This window comes from Ornithorhynchus anatinus, chromosome X5 (genome assembly GCF_004115215.2).
Source record: "Ornithorhynchus anatinus isolate Pmale09 chromosome X5, mOrnAna1.pri.v4, whole genome shotgun sequence".
NCBI lineage: Eukaryota > Metazoa > Chordata > Mammalia > Monotremata > Ornithorhynchidae > Ornithorhynchus > Ornithorhynchus anatinus.
In genome coordinates this window covers 7,649,207-7,670,358 of record NC_041753.1, presented here as the reverse complement: position 1 = coordinate 7,670,358, position 21,152 = coordinate 7,649,207, and the positions used below count along the sequence as shown (strand labels likewise).

The window sequence follows — 21,152 nt, the reverse complement described above, 5'->3', positions numbered from 1 at the left end:
CGTGGAACTGGAAAAGCAGAACTGGGCTGGGGAAGAGAGGGAGAGAGGGCAAGAGGGAAGGAAGGGGGAGCTGGGAGGGCATCAACTCTGCCCCCCTCCCCGCCTTACACTGGCTCCGGCTTTGACTGGCCTTAAGTAAAAGGGATGGGGGTGTGGGGGGTGGAACCCCATGCCTTCAAGGGTAGGGGATGGGGGAGGTGCACTGAAATGCCATCAGGACCATAGGCTGTTACCCTTGACCTCCCTGGGCAAAGGGTGGGGCTCGTGCTACTTAAGGCTGCGATGGCCCCACATGGGTGGGGGAAATGGAGGCAGCTGTTGGGGGTGGTGGTGGGGAAGAGAGGGCCATAGGGGCCAGGCCCAGCCCCTCTCTTCCCCCTCCACCATTTTGTAAACTCTTCCTCTCCCTGCTCCCCACTGTGGGCACCTCACCTCCAACCCCTTCAAACGGTTAAGAGAGGGAACCCAGCCCCCTTCTCTGCCCCTGGACTGGTAACACTGACAGGGTTTGGCTAAGAGGGGAAAAGGTCAGAGGTCACCGAGGGTGCGTGAGGAAACAGAGGCCTCGGGACTCCCTTTTCCAAAATGGGGGAAATAAATTAAAAGATCCACTCCCACCCTCAGAGAGCAAGGGGTGGGGGGGGAGGTTAATGCAGCACCGGTTATCCACACCTCTCAGCCCCCACCTGGAGAAAATGGTACAGCCCAAAACCCAGACCCCTGCAGGTGACCGGACTGGCCCACTTGCTCCCACGGGAGGGGAAACCCCTAACGCCCCCACCGCTGAAGCGTACCCCACCGTATGGACCCACGGAAGGGGAGGGAGGAGGTCGGGGCCAACGGACCGCAGGCCCGAAAGCCCCCAGAACCCCCACCACTGAAGTCTACCAAGGGAGAGGAGGAGGGGAGGGAATAAGGTCCTATGGAGTCGGACCCGACCACTTGGACCCACGGAAGGGGAGGGAAGAGCGGACTGCGGAGTCCGGTCCACGCGTCCAGGCCGATCCACGCCGACTGAAGGCGGGAATTACTGGAATGGTCGGCGAAGGAGTTGAAAGGGTCCACCTCAGTCCACAGTTGGGGGTGGGGTGGGAAAAAGGGGGGCTAAGGGGAGTCCGAGCCCCAGCCTCGGGAACCGGATGAGCCCATCTGAATCCTCGGGGCGGAGGGTAGCGCAGAGGGAGCGGCGGATGAGGAATGAGGTGGGGGAAGAGGCGGTGGGGCGGAATGGACAGCGGTGGGTTGGACCCCAGGGTCGGGCGAGTCCACGCGCCCTCGGCGGGGGAGCTGGAGTGTTCCCCCAAGAAAGTGGGGAGGGGAATGGAAGGTTCCACACCCGAGAGCGGCAGGTTCGACCCCAAAGTCGGGCGAGTCCACGTGCCCTCGCTGGGCGGCGAGGAGTGTTCCCCCAAGAAGGTGAGGAGGGGAATGGAAGGTTCCAATCCCCTCACTCAGGTTGGACCCTAGGGTGGAGCAAGTTCACGTGCCCTCGTTGGGGGTGGGGAGAGAGTGGAGTGTTCCCCCAAGAAGATGGGGAGGGCTGGAGTGCAGACTGTACCATCACTGGCAAGTCCTGGGGAGGGGTGCAGTTGGGTGGGTTGGGGGGGGATGGGGGAGGAGAACTGGGAAAGAGCGGGGGTTGGGGGGCTGGAGGAGCCAGGATAGTGGGAAGGGGTCGGAGAGGAGGAGGAGGCGGTGAGTCCCAGAGTCCGAGGCCGGCGGCGGGTGGGGGACGGGGTGGAAGGGAGCTCAGAGCTCGGGCTGGCCGGGCGCGTTGGTCTCCTCGGGGCCCCCCCGGCTGCTGGTGGCGGAGATCTCCTGGAAGACGCGGAGCATGGAGGCGCGGACCTCCTCCGTCAGCTTGGGCACCTCGTCCGGGCCCAGGCCTTGGGTGCTCACCGGCGGCAGGACCCGCACCCGGCACGTCCCTGGGGGGGAGAGAGAGGCCGTCGGGCCCAGCCCGCCACCCTCGGCCCCGCCGTCTCCCCCTGGGCTCCCCGGCCACTCTTCGTCCTCCTCCCCCCACACCGGGACGACACATCCGAACGGCTTCCGCTCTCAGACTGTGGCCCCACCAGTGGAGTCTCTCCTGGGGCTCGGTACAGTGCTCTGCACACAGTTAAGTCCTTAATAAATGCTAGTGCAACAGGTGAGGAGAGACAGAGGCAAAGAGACAGAGAGAAACAGAGAGGAGGAGAGGGAGAGAGAGTGCGTGAGACAGCGAGAAGGAGCGAGAACGAGACAGAGGGGAGAGGCAGAGAGGCAGAGGGGCAGAAGGCAGCGGCTCCCCGGAGAATACTCCTTTTACAATCCCACCACGAACCGCTGGTGCCCCGAGCAGGGACCGCACAGCCCCTTCCCTCCTCCTCATGGCTAGGAATTCCACTGTACACGCAATGATTCCGATTCCACTCTTGGTAAATATCCGGGCCAGCCTCCCCCGTTTCGGGGCCGGCTCCCCGAGGGCACGGAACGTGTCTCGGGCAGCCCAAGCGCTTAGTTCAGTGTCTTGCAGCCAAGGGGCACTCGGAAAACGCCACCGCCACCACGGCTTAGAGGATACAAATAAAGAGTCCACCCGCCCAGGAGCTCCACCTGTCCCAGGTCAGGGGCGGGGGGGGGACAGGGACACCCACATGATGAAGGTGGGGACCCTACCACCTCTGCTCTCCAGGGCCAGAAAGGGCCTCCTGAAATCCAGGGGCCCTAAACAGTTGTCTCAAACCCCAACCCCCAGCTGACCCTTACACCCCCCCGCCCCCCAACTAGAGAAGTGGAGTGGACTGGCTGAAAGAACTTGGGGACCTGGGTTCTAAACCTGCCTCTATCCCTTGTCTGCAGGGTGACCTCAGGCAAGTCACTTCACTTCTCTCTGTAAAACGGGGATTCGGTCCCCGTTCTCCCACCCCTCAGACTGTGAGCCGCGAGTGGGACAGGGGTCGTGTCCAGCCTGATCATCGTTTACCCCAGTGGTCAGTGCAGTGCCGGCATGTAGTGAGCGCTTAACAAACCACAGTTCTGATTTCCCAGCCCTTGAAGCCTCGCCCTGTCTCCAAGCCTAATCAGTTCTCCTAAGGCCCCTAACAAAATAAGCACTCTATAAATGCCAGTGATCGATGGGTTCTCACTTGGCTCCGCCCTCCTACCCCCATTTCTCCCCTCCCCGACCCCTGAGTCTCTGGGATCCCCCCACCCCCCAAGACCCTCCGCTCACCGGTGGTGAAACGCCGCTCCTTCTTGGAGTAGAAGTCTCGGTAGGAGGACATGACGATGGGAACGATGGGGACCTGCAGGTGGGGAGGGGGCCGTGACCACCCCCGGGCTTGGTGGCAGGGCCCCCTCCCCCCAGCTCGCCAAACTGGGGGTGGAGAGGGGATTGGCTCAAAATGGACCGGGGGAGGCTTGCCGTCTTGGAACCTGGGGGTGGGCCCTACCCCCTACCCCCCAGTCGGCTCTTCCGGACGTCTTACTCCCCCTGGAAGTCGCCTATAACCCCACCCCTCAACCTCCACGACACCGACTTCGGGGGACTCGTCCTTGAGGATTTCTGCTCTGTCGACAGCCGCCCCACCCCTTGGCCTCACCTCCCTGACTCTGTTGTGTGACCTAGCGCAAGTCACTTCCCTTCTCTGGGCCTCAATTCCCTCATCTGTAAAATGGGGATGAAGACTGTGAGCCCCATGCGGGACAGAGACTGTGTCCAAACTGATTAGCCTGGATCTACCCCAGAGCTGAGTACCATACCTGGACATCGTCATCCCTTAATACCATTTTCTCGCAAAAGGAGAGGGTTCCTTCCTGTTTCCAAATCCAACTGTCCTGACTCGTGTTTCCCCGCTGCCTTCTCTCTCACTTCCCAAAATCATTCACTCCCACCCTCCTTCCTTTCCTAAGGGTCCACTCGCTCTCTGCGGGGGAGAAGGCGGCTCCTCCCTCTCGGTCTGCCCACCCACTCGCTCCCCACCTCCTATCCCTTTTCGGGTCCACGGTCCCCCGACAGGGTGGAAGAAGATAGAGGGAAAGTGAGAAGGTTGGCATAAGAAGAGCGAAGTGTGTGGGCTGGGCTGTAGTAGGAGGGGGGCGAGGTGGTGGAGGGTTTTAACGTGATGGTGAGGAGTTTGTTTGAGGCGGAGGAGGCTGGGCAACCAGTGGAGTTTTCTGAGGAGTGGGGAAATATGGCCTGAACGTTTTTGCAGAAAAATGATCCGGGCAGCAGACCGTGTGTCTGTTTTACTGTCGTGTTGTCTTCTCTCAAGCACTCAGTTCAGTGCTCTGCACACAGAAAGCGCTCAATAAATACGACTGATTTACTGATGGACCCCGAGGCCCGCCTCAGGCCTCTTCAGTTGGGTTTCCGCTCCTTAGCCCGCTCTACCCGACGGTCAACGGCAGAGCTCTGGTCTCAGTCAGTCGGGCGATCAATCCTAATTATGGAGTGACTATGGTGTGCAGAGCACTTTACTAAGTAAACGTTTGGGATGCTATAGCAACGTATCAGACACATTCCCTGCCCACAATGAGTTTAGAGTCTAGCGGGGGGGGGACAGGCATTTATAGAAATTTATGATGGAGACGGACTTGAGTGGTGTGGGGCTGGGAGTGGGGGTGAGGTAAAGGGAGCAAGTCAGGGGGATGCAGAAGGGAGTGGGAGAGGAGGAAAGGAGGGCTTAATCAGGGAAGGCCTCTTGGAGGAGATGGGCCTTCAATAAGTTCAAGCGCTTAGTACAGTGCTCTGCACATAGTAAGCGCTTAATAAATACTACTGAATGAATGAACGAAAGTGGGGAGGAGAGTGCGATCCTCACCTTTCCACATAACCGGGCTCACGCTCACCCTGCCGGCCCCTCCCGCCGCCCCCACCCCCCCCAGGGAAACCCTATCTATTTTAGTCTGGCTGCCGACCACCTCCTCCTGGTTCTCCTCCTACCTCTCTGGCCTCTCCTTCTCGCTCTCTTTCGCTGGCTCTTCTTCTGACAGACTGTAAGCTCCCTGAGAGCAGGCATTGTCTTCTAACTCCACTCAAACTGGTTTTCGTGTAACAACAGTAACGATGATAGTGATAACGATAACGACCGCGGTATCTGTTAAGCGCTTACTCTGGGCCGGTGACGTCCTAAACGCTGGGGCAGATACAAGTCAATCAGGTCGGACGCGGCCCCGGTCTCACGTGGGGATCACAGTCTTCACCCCCACTTCACAGAGGAGAGATCTGAGGCCCAGAGAAAGGAAGGGACTTGCCCAAGGTCACACAGCAGGCGAGTGGCGGAGCCGGGATTAGAGCCCTGGTCCTTCCGACTCCTAGGCCTGGGCTCTGGACACTCTCCCCCTGCGGACGGTTGGCTCCTTGGCAGATGGGAATCCCGTCTGCCGACTCTGTAGCGATGGATTCTCCCCAGCACTTTGCGGAGTGCTCTGTACGTGTTAAGAGCTGGAGAAACACCACTGGTCGATTGATCACAGTACTCTCCCCAGGGTTCGGAACAGTGCTCTACATGCAGGACGCTCCACCGCTTGCCTGCTGGGTGACCTTGGGTAAGTCACTTCCCTTCTCATCCTCATCCGTAAAATGGGGATTGAGAAGCAACGTGGCCTAGCGGATAGAGCGGGGGCCTGGGAGTCGGAAGCAACTGGGTTCTCATCCCAGCTCCGCCATTTGTCTGCCGTGGTACCTTGGGAAAGTTACTTCACTGCTCTATGCCTCAGTTCCCTCATCTGTGAAACGGGAATTAAGACTGCGAGCCTCTTGTGGGATAGAGACCGTGTCCAACCTGATTTGCTTGTATCCACCCCAGCGTTTGGCACAGTGCCTGGCACAGAATAAATGCTTCACAGATACTGTTTTAAAAAAAGGGGGGGAGGGAAGGAGGACAAGGATCTGACCTGGGCCTGCACGGCGAGGTGGAAGGCGCCACGTTTGAAAGGCAGCATGGAGCCATTGTGGTTCCTGGTGCCCTCGGGGAACACCCACACCCGGACCTGGCGGGAGCGGGCAGGGACGGAGAGACAAGGGGCGGGGTCAGCCGGAGATTCAAATACCACAGAGATCCAGATACACAGAGACACAGCCATCCAAAGACACCCAGAGATGCGACCAGACACCCAGAAACATTCCAGGACACCCAGAGAGGCAACTAGAGACACACCCGGATGCCCAGAGACACGCCCAGACACCCGGAGACACACCCAGACACTTGGAGACACCCGGAGAAACACCAAAAGATGTCCCCGAAGACATACCCAGACATCTGGAGACACACCTGGACACTCAGAGTTGCACTCAGACACCCACCCGCACACCTGGAAATGCCCCCAGACACTTGGCGACACCCCCAGAGACACACCCAGACACCCATCCAAAGATACCCAGAGACTCGCCCAGACACACAGCCAAGAGATATGCTCGGAGATAAACCAGTCACCCAGTCACCTATCCAAAGATGCCCAAAGATGCATCCAGAGACCGGGAAATGCACTGAGAGACCCATCCAGACACCTGGGTGGGGTGGAGAGAGACAGAGAGAGAGCGCGCCAGGGCGCGTGCGTGACGTACGGGGGATGAGGCCGGAGGGTCCGATCAGAGGAAGCGGGGGGGCGGGCTGAGAGGCGAGGTGAGGCGGCGGGCCCGAGCGTCGCTTAACAAATACCGTCATTATTTGAAACCACAGTTATCATTATTATTCAAGCACTTATTTTTTTCACCCATCCACTTCCCTCAATTGTACTGAGCGCTGTGTGCAAAGTACTGTACTAAGCGCTCTTCCTCACTCTCTTTTTCCTACCCTCTCCAGGTGCCTGTATTGTCCATTCGACTGTCAGCTCCTTGAGGGAGCGCTGAAGTTCTCAGCTTCTATGCTCTCTTCCTCCCCGTCTCCTATCCTGTACAGTGTCATTTTCTCCCCCTAGAAGAGAGAAAACCCTGAGGGCAGGGCTTGTTTCTCTCTCCTCTGGTGTACTCTCCCAAGGGCTTAGCCCAGTGCTTCGCCCCTGGCAGGCGTTCGACCAATCATCACTTCTGACTGAGAATGGGCGTTGGGAGGCCCAACTGCCGAGAAGGGCACGTAGAGACGCGGGCCCGAGTCAGGCCCACAGCGGGTCAAGGGCGGAGGGAGAGACGGGGACGGGCGAGAGGAGGGGACAGAGTCCAGAAACCCCCAGCCTCCTGGCCCACCCAGGTGGGCACAGACGAGGGATACACCCTCCTGGAAGACAGTATAGAAACCTCCCTCCCCTCCACCTCTTCCCCCCACTACACATACACACACACGCAATACCCGCTCCCTGGCAAACAGTCACAGAGAGATCCATACAGATGGTACCCACCCTCTAGCAAATAGTCACAAAGACACACACATACACATCCCCAGACAGTGTCCGCCCCCGGCACATAGTCACAAAGAGCCCCATACAGACGATACCCACTAGCTAAGACACGGTCACAAAGGCGCACACACATGTACGCAGACGGTCCCCACCTCCGGCAGGCGGGCGGACCGAGACACACAACAGCCATGGAACCCACCCTCTGGGACCCAATCGCAAAGGGAGACACGTACGTACAATGCCCACCCCCGGTACACAGCCACAAAGACACACACACGCATAGATGGCAGGCGACCGCTGGCACACAGTCATGAAAAGAAAAACATGCAAGCACACAGACACCCATAGATGGTGCCCGCCCCCCCCACCCCCACCCCGGTTCAGAGTCATCAAGGGTTGCCTGCGCGCACACACACACACACACACACGGATACAGGGCAGCAGGAGTGTGAGCGTGGGGTGGGCCGAGGGCCCGGGCGCACTCACGTCCTCACTGAGCAGGGTCTGGGCAGCCTCGGCCATGACGCTGATGGCGTCCCCCGTGCGCTTGCGGTCGATGAAGATGACGCCGGCCAACCAGCAGGCCAGCCCCGCCGGCCCCGCCCACAGCAGCTCCCGCTTGGCGATGGGCACGCAGCGGCCGGGCAGCACCTCCATCATCCCTGGGGCGATGGCGGCGGGCCGCGGGGGGAGGGGACACGGGGGGAAGGGCCGGGCGGGCGGTCAGGGCCGGCGGCACCGCCGCGGGGAGGGGAAGCTCGGCCGGCTCGGAGCGGGGGGCGGGGGGCCGGGGGGGCACGGGAGGGCAACGGGGGCGCACGGGCACTTACCCAGCAGGTCGAGGGAGCTCTGGTGGTTGGAGACGACGACGTAGGGCTGGCTCGGGGGGAAGTTGTCGGAGCCGCGCACCTCCAGGCGGATCCCATACAGGTACTTCACGTGCAGCAACATCACACGCAGGATCCTGCCGGGGCGCGGGCAGAGCCGGGGGCGTCGGGACCCGGCCCCCGCCCTGCCCGCATTCCGCCCGGCCCTTCGCCCGAGGCTTCTTTTCTGCTCGGCCGCCCTCCTGCCTCCCCGCTTCTCTCCTCACCCTCCGCCCCGCTCCGGCCGTGCCGAGCCCGCCTCCGCCGCCCCGCCAGGTTCACCCCCGGCCACGCCAGGCTGAGCCCACCGGGCTCATCCCCTGCCCCTCTTTAGCCACGCCAGTCTCACCCCCGGCCCCGCTCCTACCGCGCCAAGCTCGCCCCCCGACCGGCCCCAGCCCCAGGACGGACTCCCGGTCCCCTGTCCCGGGCCTCACTTCATGTTCTCCACGTTGCGGCCGCGCAGGGCGCAGATGGGCACGGCGAGGACGGCCAGGGAGAGGATCCAGCCGTTGTAGAAGGCCATCTTGCAGAAGTACTTGAAGGTGGCGCTGCACTGGAACAGCAGCGGGAGGAGCAGCAGCAGGAGCAGCAGGAGCAGCAGGAGCGGCGGCGGGGGCGGGGGCGGCGCCGGGGCCCCCGACCCGGACCCCAACCACAGCTCCATGCTCGGTGCCTGGGGGCGGGACCGGCCACGATCAGCGCCCCACCCCTCCCGACGGGGCCGGGAGGGGTGGGCACGGGGGACGGGGACCCGAACACGGGGACGGATGGCAGGCGAGAGTTCACCCTCCTCCGCACCCGCCACAGTCCAGAGAGATGCACTCATGGGGTAAAGACGCACAGGCAGGCACTACACACGCGCTAACACGCCCATTCGCCGGCTCAGACTCACCGGCTGACACAGAACACGTCTAGCACCGCTACTCACAGAGCTGCTCGTACCGGGCTCGTACGGTAACAATAATAATAATGACGATGGCATTCGTTAAGCCCTCACTAGGTGCGAAGCACCGTTATAAGCGCTAGGGAGGATACAACGCGATGAGGTTGTCCCACGTGGGGCTCACAGTCTTAATCCCCATTTTACAGATGAGGTCACTGAGGCTCAGGGAAGTGAAGTGACTTGCCCAAAGTGGATTAGAACCCGGGACCTCTGACTCCCAAGCCCGGGCTCTTTCCACCGAGCCACCCGGGACCACCAGCGGCAGACTCCGGCCCACTAGCTGACGCGGTAAGGCACCCCGGACCGTCGGCGGCAGACTCGGACACGCCAGCCGACACGGTAGGAAGCCACGGGACCACAAGACGCTGACCTAGACACACCGGCTGACGCGGTAACACACACCGAGCCACCGACGACAGACCGGGACACACTGGATGACACGGTAACACGCCCAGGACCACTAGAGACGGAACTAGACACAGGAACTGTCAAGGTACCACGCCCCGAACCACAGGCGACAGACTCGGACACGCCGGCTGACACAGTAACACACCCCGGACGACCAGCGGGACGAAGACACACCAGCTGAGGTGGTAACTCGCTCCGGACCATCAGAGACCACCAGCTGACAAGGTAACACCCCCCAGATCACCAGTACGGAGTCATGTAGTAACACACCCTAGATCACTAGCTGCAGGCTCGGACACACTAGCTGACAGGGTAACACACCCTAGGACCACCCGGGACAGACAGTCACACTAGCTGACGCGGCCCCCCCCATACACAATCATCACAGGCACCCCACCGGTCCTGATAGACATTCACACGTTGTGTCGCCCCACTGGCAGTCTCACACACACTGCTCTAAGCACTGACCTCCCCCCGCCAGACCAGGTCAGCCCATCTAGTGGGGTGCCAGAGGGCACGCTGGAAAAGGAGACACTTTTGCACCACAGACCCAACCCCACCTGCCCCTGGGATCCCGGGCACCAACCTAATAACCCCTCTGAAGCGGGAGATGGCACGCTACCGGTGCACGCGGGGAATTATGTTCTACTTTGGCTTCTCGAGCGCTCAGTCCAGCGCGCTGAACAAAGTCGACGCTCAGTAAATGTGACTGATAAACTGAGCAGTGGGGGCGAGGGGAAGGTGTGGACCTAGATAGGGAGATCAAGAAAGGATCAGGGCAAAGATCATTAGTTCTCCAAGGACACACACGCGCCCACACAGATGCCAAGGGTGAGGGTGACGCAGGCCAGGAAGGAGAACACGGAGTCCGTGGCAATAAACACGAGCCCGCAGGGTGGCCTGCGGGAAAGAGCCGGGGCTTGGGAGTCAGAGGACCTGGGTTCGCATCCCGACTCCGCCACCGGCCTCCTGCGTGACCTTGGGCAAGTCACTTCACTGGGCCTCGGTTTCCTCATCTGTAAAATGGGGATTCAATAGTCATTCATTCAGTCGTATTTATCGAGCGCTTACCGTGTGCACGGCACTGTTCTAAGCACTTGGAAAGTACAATTCGGCAGCAGATAGAGACAATCCCTACCCAACGACGGGGTCACAGTCTAGAAGGGGGGGAGATGGACAACTACCGGTTACCCCTCCCCCTTAACTTGTGAGTCCCCAGGATGGGGACTGAGTTCAACCTGATTATCACAGTATTTACCCCAGCGCTCAGTACGCTGCTTGGCACATAGTAGGTGCCTAACATAGCACAGTACTAATAGATGTTGTGTACACGCACGATGGTGACAACGGTCGTAAATCCAACAGCAAAGAAGGCACAAAGATGTGTGGCCGAGGGGAAAGAGCCCGAGCCCGCGAGTCCCAAGACCAGGGTTCTCATCCAGGTTGCGCCACTGGTCCGCCGCGTGACCTCAGGCAAGTCACTTCTCCAAGCGTTGGTTTTCTCTCCTGTAAAATGGGGTTTCAATGCCTTCCCCCCCACCCCCCCCACCCCGGGGCGCCTGTAAGCTCATTACGGGTGGGTCCGCTTGCCCACTAATTGTTGTAATGTACTCTCTTCCAAGTGCTTAGTACAGTGCGCGGCACATAGTAGATGCTCAATAAAAACGACCGATCGAATGACCTACTTGGGCTGCGAGCTCCGTGTGGGACAGCGACTGTGCCCCCCCGATTACCTTGTTTGGCTTCCCCAGCGCTTAGTACGGTGCTTGGCAAATGGAAAAAGCTTTAAGAGATACCACTGTCGTTGTTAGGACGATAATGATGATGAAGATGGCGGTGAAAGCAGACGCGGGTCCGCAAGACGCTTAAAACGTGAGCAATTCGCAGCCTCGGATTGGACGTACTCTCCCACACACACGTGTGCAACACACCAAGAGCGAGGGGAGCATGCTGAAAGTTGGATTTGTGCACGATGCTGGCATTTAAGCGCTTACTATGTACGAAGCACCGTTCTAAGCGCTGGGGTGGTTACATGGTGATCAGGTTGTCCCCCATGGGGCTCACAGTCTTAATCCCCATTTTAGAGATGAGGTAACTGAGGCCCAGAGAAGTTAAGGGACTTGCCCAAAGTCACACAGTTGACAACAGGCGGAGCCGGGATTAGAACACACCACCTCTGACGCCCAAGCCCTGGCTCTTTCCACTTAGCCATGCTGCTTCTCTATCAAATAGTTGGGGTGCTGGGGAGGTGGTCCCGGCATAACTGGGGTCCCAGAGCGTGGGATGATGCTAGCGGAATGAGCCCATCCCAGGGCTTAGCCCAGCGCATGGTCCTGAGCAAATAACTGTAAGAATAAAATCTGTGGTATTTGTCAGGTGCTTTCTATATGCCACGCACTGGAGTAGACACAAGATAAATGGGTTGGATGCAGTCCTTTCCCACGTAGGGATCAGTCTTAATCCCCATTCTACAGATGAGGAAACCGAGGCTCAGAGAAATCAAGTGGCTTGCCCAAGGGCTCCGAGCAGATAAGTGGCAGAGCCGGGATAAGAACCCAGGTCCTCTGTCGCCCAGGCCCGGGCTCTTTCGACTAAGCCACGCTGCTCCAATGCTTAACAGATACATACCACCATTACTTAAGTATGTATTATGTGCCACCCACTGTGCTAAGCCCTAGGGTAGATACAAGATGGGTGGGTTGGACACCATCACAATCTTCGATTGTTATAGTTAGGGGTCTGTGCGTAGGCCCCCTTCCCCCCCATCCGGAGACACACACGTGTGATGCTCATACACCACACACCCACACAATGACTTTATGACTGACATTCCAGGGCCTTCGCTTCTCTGAGCCTCAGTTTTCTCAACTGTAAAATGGGGTTTCAATGCCTGCTTCCCCCTCCAGATTGTAAGCTCACTGTGGGCAGAGAACATTCCCGCTACCCGTTGCTCCGTACTCTCCCAAGAGCTTAGTAGAGCGCTCTGCACATAGTAAGCGCCCGATAAATGCGACTGACTTAAGGGGTTCTCTCCTTAAACGTTAAAAACGAGTTCACAGAACCCATCGTGATCCTGCTCCCCTGTGGCACCATCACCGTCATCGCCGTCTCCGATGGCATTTACGGAGCGCTCACCGCGTGCGCAGCACTGTTCTAAGCGCTTGGGTGAGCCCGATACAAGAGAGTCGGCAGACACAGCCCCCGCCCACAGGGGTCTGGGAGTCCGAGGGGCTCCCGACTCTGCCGCCGATCTGCCGTGAGATCTTGGGCAGGTCGCTTCGCTTCTCCGGGCTTCGGTTCCCTCATCCCTTAAATGGGGATGAAAGCCGTGAGCCCCTCTGTGGGAGAGGGGCCGTGTCCGACCCGATTTCCTCGTGTCCATCTCAGCCCCGGGTACGGCGCCGGGCAGTCAGCAAGTGCTGGACAAATAGCACGGTTATTCTCATTCGCCGCTACTTAGGCTGCGAGCCCCCGGAGGTGCCTGATTTTCTTTTACCCACCCCAGCGCTTGGCAGAGCGCTCGGCCCGCCCCACCGGGGGCAGGACCGGCGGGCCGTCGGCGGAGCGCGCTCCCGCCCGGTCCTCACCCCTCGGATGGAGCCCGTGGGGAAGCGGGGTCCCGGCCCGGTGAGAAACCAGCGGGGCACACCCATCTTACAGGGACTAACCCTCTGGAAACCCCCACAGGCACGACTGACCGTCAACTCCTCCGGGCCGTGGGGAGAATCTAAAAAAAACCCCCCAAAGCCCCAAAATAGGCGAAGCGGGGGGCGGGCCGCGCACGGGACCACTGCCATCGCAGGGGGTGGGGGGTGCGGGGGCCGCGGGGGCCGCGGGGGCGACGAGACCCCGCGATGGCGAGCAGGCGGACATCGTGCAACGGCTGGGCGTCGGTGGGAGCGGGAACGCACGGGATGCACACCCAGGATGCGCGCACAGGATGCACGCGGAGGAAGAGGACACACAGGTGAGCAGGCGGCGGCGGCTTCGGAGGTGTCGGCGTTTAATAGGCACGGCGGGGGATGGAGAAGGGGGGAAGGGGGCGTCCGGGGACCCCTCCTCGCCACCGTCCCCCCGCACCCCCGCAGACAGACAGAGGCCGGGGCGGGGGATGGGGATGGGGTGGGGGGGTGTCCCGCAGCCCCCCGGGCCCCTCCCCCCGTCCCCTCCCCCACCTCACTGGGGCGGGGGTCCTGGGGCCGGGCCGGGGCCTGGCGGCGGCGGGCGGCGGCGGCGGCGGCGGCGGCGGGATCTGCGGGGTCTCCGGGGTGGTCGTGGCCGGGGTGGCCTCGGTGGGGGTGTCTGTCCGTGTGTCCGTCCGTGGGGGGTCAGCCCCGGCCGGCGGGCGGGCGGTGGGGGTGCGGGGCCGGGCCCATGGCGGCCCGACGACGCCCGGGCGGACGCCGGCAGCGGCAGCGGGAGAAGGAGGAAGAACGGGAGCGGGACGGACGGACGGAGGGAGGGAGGGAGGCCAGAGGAAGAGAGGGATGTGGTGGTGGTATTGCCGCCGCCGCCGCCGCCCCGCTCCGCCCCCTCTTCCTCCTCCTCCTCCTCCTCCTCCTCTTCCTGGGCCCGGGCCTGGGCCTGAGGCTGGGCCACCACCACCACCGCCTCCTCCTCCTCCTCCTCCCCCCCCCTCCGCCGGCGCTCGCCCCCGCCCGCGCAGCCGCAGAGCCGCGCAGCCGCTTCCGGGGGCCGGACGGGAAGCGCCGCCTGACGGGCGGGCCCGCCGACCAATGGCGGCCCCGGACATGCGAGGCCTCGCCCCCCCCCCGGCGCCCCCCCCGACATACACACACACACTCACACACTCTCTCTCCCCCTCCCTCCCCTCTCTCTTCCTCCTCTCTCCCTCCCTCCCCTCTCTTCCCCCTCTCTCTCTTCCTCCCCTCTCTCTCTCCCTCTCTCCCCTCTTTCTCCCTCCTCTCTCCCTCCCCTCTTTCTCCCCTCTCCCTCCTCTCTCTCTCTCCCCCTCTTTCTCCCTCCTCTCTCTCTCCCCCTCTTTCTCCCTCCTCTCTCTCTCCCTCCCCTCTCTCCCCTTCCCTCCTCTCCCCTCCCTCCCCTCTCTCTCTCCCCTCCCTCCCCTCTCTCTCTCCCCTCCTTCACCCTCCCTCCCTCCCTCTCCTTCCTAATCTAATCCCGGCTCCGCCACTTGTCAACTGGGTGACTCACTTCACTTCCCTGGGCCTCGGCTCCCTCATCCGGAAAATGGGGATGAAGACTGTGACCCCCCCCCCTCGTGGGGCGACCTGATGACATCTGTTACCGAATTGTACATTCCAAGGGCTTAGTACAGTGCTCTGCACATAATAAGCACTCAATAAATACTATCGAATGACCTTTTATCTACCCCAGACCTTAAACGGTGCTTGGCACATAGTAAGCGCTCAACAGATACCATCGTTATTATTATTTACGGAATGCTTACGGTGTGCAAAGCTCTGTAGTACATGCTTGAAAGAGGACAGTAGAGGTAGAAGTTACAATCCCTTCCCGCATGGCGTTTACAATCTAACGGGGGAAATGGACACTAAAATTCTCTGCACACATCAAGCACTCAATAAATACGAATGAATGAATGAATGAGTTGCAGGTAGTGGGCGTAAGAGAGAGCACGAGCTGGGTACCTAAAATGCTATAGGCTTTGTGGGAATGAAGGTGCTTCCGTAGCCCAGGAAGGTCTGAGGGGGTATTGGAGGTGGGATATGAGGTGGGGAGGTTAGATATTTAATCATCAGGGAAGCCCTCCCGTGTGAGTCTTACTCCCCTTCCTCTCCATCTTCCTTTCTCCCCTTATCTCCTCATCTCTCCCCATCCCTTCTCTCCTCCCTGTCTCATTTCTCTCTCAATCGTATTTACTGAGCGCCTACTGGGAGAGTACAATAAAACAGATACAATCCCTGCCCACGATAAGCTTACAGTCTAGATAGGGAGACAGATGTTAATATAAATAAATCACAGCTATGTCCCTAAGTGCTGTCCAACTTCTCTCTATCTCTTCCGCCCGGCCTCTAGCTCTCTGCCCTCTCCCTGCCCTTTGCCCCCAGACTCTACCTCAACAAATCCTGAGGGCAGCCCGGCTCCACCCTTCCCCTGACTCCTACTTTCTCGCCTCTCCTTCCCCAACCCTTCCTTGATTTTTCCTCTCCTTGCAATCCCCTCCGGGACAAGGGAGGGGAGAGCGGGAAATTGAGAGAGGTGGTGGAAGGGGCCAGATGGGCTGGGGGTGGTGGGATGGGGATGGGGACTGTGGGGAGCGGGGAGCCGGGGGGAGCCATCTCTGTCTCCTCCCACTCCAAGGCCTTGCTCGGGACTCTCCCCCACCAGTGACCCTGTCCCTCCCACCCTCCTTCCCCTTTGGTGCTCAGCTCCCGTTCTTCACTTTCCGTTCCAAAGTCTGGCCCAAACTCCTAAAGCAAAAACATCACACAGCTCCCCTGCTTCCCTCCCACCACTAGATTGGTAAACAGTTAACGATTCTCCGTCCCTCTCTGGGTCTCTGTCTCTGTCCCTCCCTGTGTCCTCCTGCCTCTCCTCCTTTCTCATTTCCTGACTCTCTTTGTTCCTCTATCTGTCTCTGGAGGACGGGCCATATCTCTGTGGGTGTGTCTGCCTCTGACCCTTCCTTCTACAATTCTTATTTTAATCCTCATTTCACTCTCAGATTGATCGGATCTAGACCCTATCTGCCCTTCCAGCCTCCTCACCTCAGGCAGGGAGACTGGGGGCTTCTGGTTCTCTCTGTCCCTGGGGGTCTTGGAGGTTGAAGTGGGGTGAGGGTGGGGGTTCGATCCTTTACCCCCGAGAGCCTTCTGTTGCGCTTTGCTTTCTCTCCCTCTCATCTCTCTCTTTCTACCCTCCTTTCCCTTTCTCCAGTCCCTCTCTTTCCTTTATGTCCACCTCTCATCCTGCTTCTATGTTAGTCTTTCCATCTGTCTCTGAGTCTCTGCTTCCCCACAGTCCCCATCCCCATTCCAGATGAAGTAACTGAGGCCCAGAGAAATGAAGTGATTTGCCCACAGTCACCCAGCTGACAAGCGACGGAGCTGTGATTTGAACCCACGATCTGTGATTCCCCAGCCCGTGCTCTTTCCACTGAGCCACGCTGCTTCTCTACATCACTGTCTCTGACTCTATCTTTGTTTCTTAGACCATGAGCTCCATGTAGGGGTAGAGACTGTGTCCGGTCAGGCCTGATTATCTTGTATCTCCTCCAGTAGTAATAATAACGGTATTTTTTAAGTGTTTACTATGTGTCAACACTGTGAGCCCGTTGTTGTCTGGGGATTGTCTCTATCTGTTGCTGAATTGTACTTCCCAAGGGCTTAGTACAGTGCTCTGCACACGGCGCTCGATTGAACGAATGAACACTGTACTAAGCGCTGGGGCAGATACGAGATCGTCGGGGTCCCCCAGGGGGCTCACGGTTTTGAGTAGGAGGGAGAACCGGGATTGAATCCTCATTTGGCGGATGAGGGAACACGAGGCCCAGAGAAGTGACGTGTCTCGCCCAAAGTCACCCAGCAGGCGAACGGCACGGCCGGGTTGAGAACCCAAGGTCCTCTGACTCCCGGGCCCGAACTCTTCCCATTAGGCCGCACTCCTTCTACAGCTCAGAAGCTGTTCAGTGCTTGGCACGGAGTAAGCGGTTAAGAGAAGCAGCGTGGCTCAGTGGAAAGAGCCCGGGCTGGGGAGTCAGAGATCTTGGGTTCAAATCCCGGCTCCACCGCTTGTCAGCAGTGTGGCTTTGGGCCAGTCACTTCACTTCTCTGGCCCTCAGTGACCTCATCTGGAAAATGGGGTTGAAGACTGTGATTCCCACGTGGGACAACCTGATCACCTTGTATCCTCCCCAGCGCTTAAAGCGGTGCTTTGCACATAGTAAGCGCCTAACAGATGCCAACATTATTAAGAGAGGCCGCCGTCACCAGGTGCCCATTTCTCCGCCCGGCCCGTTGCCCGGGCCCACTGGCCCTCCCCAGTGGGCAGCACCGGGACGGGGGAGAGGAGATGGGGAGGGAGGGAGGTTGGTTGACCTTACCCACCTTGTGCCCCATGGGTCGCTGAGGGATGCCCCGGCTCTGTCCACCACGTCAGCGGGCCTGGACGCCCAGCTCCAGCCACCCGGGTGCCGGCGGCAGGAGGAGAGGCAAGGGCCTCGTCCCCAGGGTAGGAGGAAGACTTTCCCTTGCCCTCCCCCATCCTTCCCACCCCCACCCCCTTGGCTCTAGATAGTGGGGGGGGGAGAGGAGGGGGGAGGGGAGGAGCTAAAGCAGGTCTGATCTGATCGTCATCGAAGGGGCGGGGCTAATTCATTCAATAGTATTCATTCATTCAATAGTATTTATTGAGCGCTTACTATGTGCAGAGCACTGTACTAAGCGCTTGGAATGTATTTAGTGGGCGCTTACTATGCTAGAGAAGCAGCGTGTCTCAGTGGAAAGAGCCCGGGCTGGGGAGTCAGAGGTCATGGGTTCGAATCCCGCCTCTGCCACTTGTCAGCCGTGTGACTGTGGGCGAGTCACTTCACTTCTCTGTTACCTCATCTGTAAAATGGGGATGACGACTGTGAGCCTCACGTGGGACAACCTGATGACCCCGGATCTCCCCCAGCGCTTAGGACGGTGCTCTGCACAGAGTAAGCGCTTAACAAATACCAACATTATTATTATGTGCAGAGCTCTGTACTAAGCGCTTGGACTGGACGGCTCGGCTAATCCGGCTCCGCCCCGTGGGTGGTCGGAGGGAGGTCCCGAGCAGCCCAGAACGGGAGCTCCTCCCAGCCCCGCTGGGTCTCCCCTCGACGTCACCGACTCTGCTTCTGACGTCACGGAGCCGGGGGAGGCGGGGCTCATCCCAATTCGGATCACCCGAGCAGGACGGGGATGGGGCTAATCTCGGGTCCGTGACGTCACGGGTGGGGGCGGGGCCGGACCGTCGGGGGCCGAGGGTCAAAGGAGCTATTGGTCCCAGGGCCCCCCACCCCCTCCCGCCATTGGTCTCGCCTCGCTCCCCATCCTGGCCAATCGGGGAGTCGCCTCCCGCCGGGGCCGGCCAATCAGAAGCGGGGAGCCGTCGTCGGTGGGTCGCTATGGCGACGAAGGGGGTGAGGGGCGGGGCTTCCCTCGCCCCCCTTGCCGCCTCGGTGTGCGCAGGCGCGGCAGGCCCAATCCCCGGGCAATGGGCCGCCTCCAGCCTCCCGGCCGACGGGGGCGGGGGGGCGGGGGAAGCTCCGGAAGCGGAAAGTGGAGGGGGGCGGGCGGCCCGGGGACCAATCGCCCCCGCTCCGGCCGGTGACCGGCGTCCGCCCGAGCCAACGGCGCCGCCGGGGGGGGGCAGATCGGCCGGTCGGCCGCGGGACCAAGAGGTGCCCCCGGGGCCCAGCCTCTCCGGGCGGGGGGCGGGGGGCGGGGCGCCTGGCTCCCGTCGGCCAATCGGCGGCCCAGCGCCGCGCTAACGGGCAGGCCGGGGGCCCAATGAGAGCGCGGGGCCGGGAGCGGCGGCCAATGGGTGACGGGTAGGGGCGGCGGGGGCGGGGGCGGTTTCTCCGGGGGGGCGGGGCGGGGCCCCGGGGCCTCGGGCCTCGGCGGCGGCGGCGGCGGCGGCGACGACGGCGCCAACCCAGCCGGACCCGACCGGACCCCACCGAACCATGGCGGCCGAGGAAGGCGGAGGGGGCGCCGGCGGCCCCGACGGGACCAACCGCGAGCGGGGCGGCGGGGCGGGCGCGGCCGCGGCCTTCGAGTGCAACATCTGCCTGGAGACGGCGCGGGAGGCGGTGGTCAGCCTCTGCGGACACCTCTACTGGTGAGGCCCGGGGACCCGCGGGGGGCCGGGGACACCGCGACGAGGAGACGGGCGAACACACCGGGGTGGGGGGCCCGGAAAGGATTGGGGGAGGCTGGGATACTCTGGGAGGGATTGGGAGAGAGGGGGAAGGCCTGGAAGAGATTAGGCGAGAGTGGGAGGAGGGACTGGGAGAGAGTGGGAGGGACTGGAAAAGAGTGGGAGGGACCGGCAGGAACTGAGAGAAGGGGGCAGAAAGTTGAGAGAAGCGATAGGTGGGGAGTGGGACGGGAGGGGGGATGGGGAAGGGTCTCTGTCTCCTCTCTCTCCCCAGCGACTTTGAGCTCTGACCTCTCCTCCCCCACCCCCTTACCCCCTCCCCATCAAGCTGGCCCTGTCTGCACCAGGTGAGGCCCCCCGGGGAGGGGAGGCCCCCCGGGGAGGGGAGGCCCCCCCGGGGAGGGGAGGCCCCCCGGGGGTGGACGTCCGGGGTGGAGGCCGGGAGAGGCCCCCCGGGGACCTGGGCCGGGAGCCCCCGCCCACCGCTCCCGTTCCCCCCCCCCCCCCAGTGGCTGGAGACGCGGCCGGACCAGCAGGAGTGTCCGGTGTGCAAGGCCAGGATAAGCCGGGAGAAGGTGGTCCCGCTCTACGGCCGAGGGAGCCAGGAGCCCAAGGACCCCCGGTGAGGGGCGGTGGTGGGGACACGGCGTCGGGGCACGGCCCTCACGCGCCGCCCCACACCCTCACGCTCCCCAGCGTTCAGCACAGTGCCCCGTGCTCAGTAAGCGCCCGGTAAATACCGCTGACTGCTCGCTTCCCCCACAGATTGAAAACCCCACCCCGACCCCAAGGCCAGCGGCCGCCCCCCGAGAACCGCGAGGTGAGTGGCCCTCCCCTCCCCGGCCCCGCCGCCGCCCGGCCCCCGGGGACCGTCCCCCCGCTCCCCCGGCCACGGCCTCTCCTCTCTCCTCCCCCTCCAGGGTTTCCAGACCTTCGGCGAGGCCGGCGGCTTCCACCTCTCCTTCGGGGTCGGCACCTTCCCCTTCGGCTTCTTCACTACCGTCTTCAACACCCATGAGCCCTTCCACCGCGGCCCAGGTGAGCCACCGCGGCCCCCGGCCGGAGGGCCTCCCCCCGGACCGGAAGCACGTCCCCGACCCCCCGTCCCGGGCGGCTTCTCCCCCTCCTCACCCAGCGCCCGCCCGCTTCTCCCCACAGGCGGAGAGCTGGGAGGCCGGCGCCCGGGTTCCGGCTGGCAGGACTCCCTCTTCCTGCTCCTCGCCATCTTCTTCTTTTTCTGGCTCCTCAGCATCTGAGGCCCCAGCCCAGCGTCTCCCCCCACCCCACCCCACCCCCGATCCCCCAGCCGCCCCGGGGACGGGACCCCCGGTCATGGGACCCCCCCAAGTCGGCCGGTGCCCCGAGTGGAAGGCGGCCCCAGGAAGAGGCCAAACCCAGAGGAAACCCCTCTCCTGCCCTGCAGCCCTATGCGGGGGAAGAGTGGGATCTTAACCCCCGCCTGCCGCGGCCCCTCACCCCCCACCTCTGAGCCTGGGTCCGAAGCTCCTCACTGCCTCCCCACCCCCCAGATTCTCTTCTCATTCTTGATGTAATTTAATTTTCCCGTGGGGCAATCGCAGGGTCCACCTCCCACCCCTCTGCCCCGTCCCCTTGTTTGTAAGAAATTCAATTAAAAAAAAAACCCCAAAATAGGAGCCGTACCTGCCTCTGGAGCCCAGGCCACAAGAGCCTTCCCCCTCCCAGCCCACCGCCACCCCATCCACGCTCCCGGGGGACAGGAGACCCTCCGTTCCCTCCTCCCCGTG

At 61.6% G+C, this 21,152-nt stretch overlaps 2 protein-coding genes across 4 annotated transcripts; one reads left to right on the top strand and one right to left on the bottom strand.

Moving 5' to 3' along the window:
- Nucleotides 1-368: 368 nt before the first annotated feature.
- AGPAT1 (1-acylglycerol-3-phosphate O-acyltransferase 1) lies at nucleotides 369-10,507 on the bottom strand. Of its 3 annotated transcripts, XM_029055372.2 has the most exons (7): nucleotides 10,127-10,488; nucleotides 8,624-8,862; nucleotides 8,151-8,284; nucleotides 7,807-7,982; nucleotides 5,881-5,976; nucleotides 3,215-3,287; nucleotides 369-1,928 (listed from the first exon to the last, which is right to left on the bottom strand). In XM_029055372.2, the coding sequence occupies exons 2-7, from the start codon at nucleotides 8,851-8,853 to the stop codon at nucleotides 1,750-1,752; spliced, it is 888 nt and encodes a 295-aa protein (XP_028911205.1). In that variant the 5' UTR covers nucleotides 8,854-8,862; nucleotides 10,127-10,488; the 3' UTR covers nucleotides 369-1,749. The 3 variants fall into 3 exon arrangements, with proteins under 3 accessions (XP_028911205.1, XP_039766756.1, XP_039766755.1); XM_039910822.1 differs by lacking the exon at nucleotides 5,881-5,976 and having other exon boundaries at nucleotides 10,127-10,492; XM_039910821.1 differs by lacking the exons at nucleotides 369-1,928; nucleotides 3,215-3,287; nucleotides 5,881-5,976 and adding an exon at nucleotides 6,005-6,632 and having other exon boundaries at nucleotides 10,127-10,507.
- Nucleotides 10,508-19,115: 8,608 nt separating this feature from the next.
- Nucleotides 19,116-21,041, top strand: RNF5 (ring finger protein 5). The gene is made up of 6 exons (XM_029055412.2): nucleotides 19,116-19,347; nucleotides 19,715-19,733; nucleotides 19,896-20,008; nucleotides 20,152-20,206; nucleotides 20,307-20,424; nucleotides 20,545-21,041. The coding sequence occupies exons 1-6, from the start codon at nucleotides 19,193-19,195 to the stop codon at nucleotides 20,640-20,642; spliced, it is 558 nt and encodes a 185-aa protein (XP_028911245.1). The 5' UTR covers nucleotides 19,116-19,192; the 3' UTR covers nucleotides 20,643-21,041.
- Nucleotides 21,042-21,152: the final 111 nt, after the last annotated feature.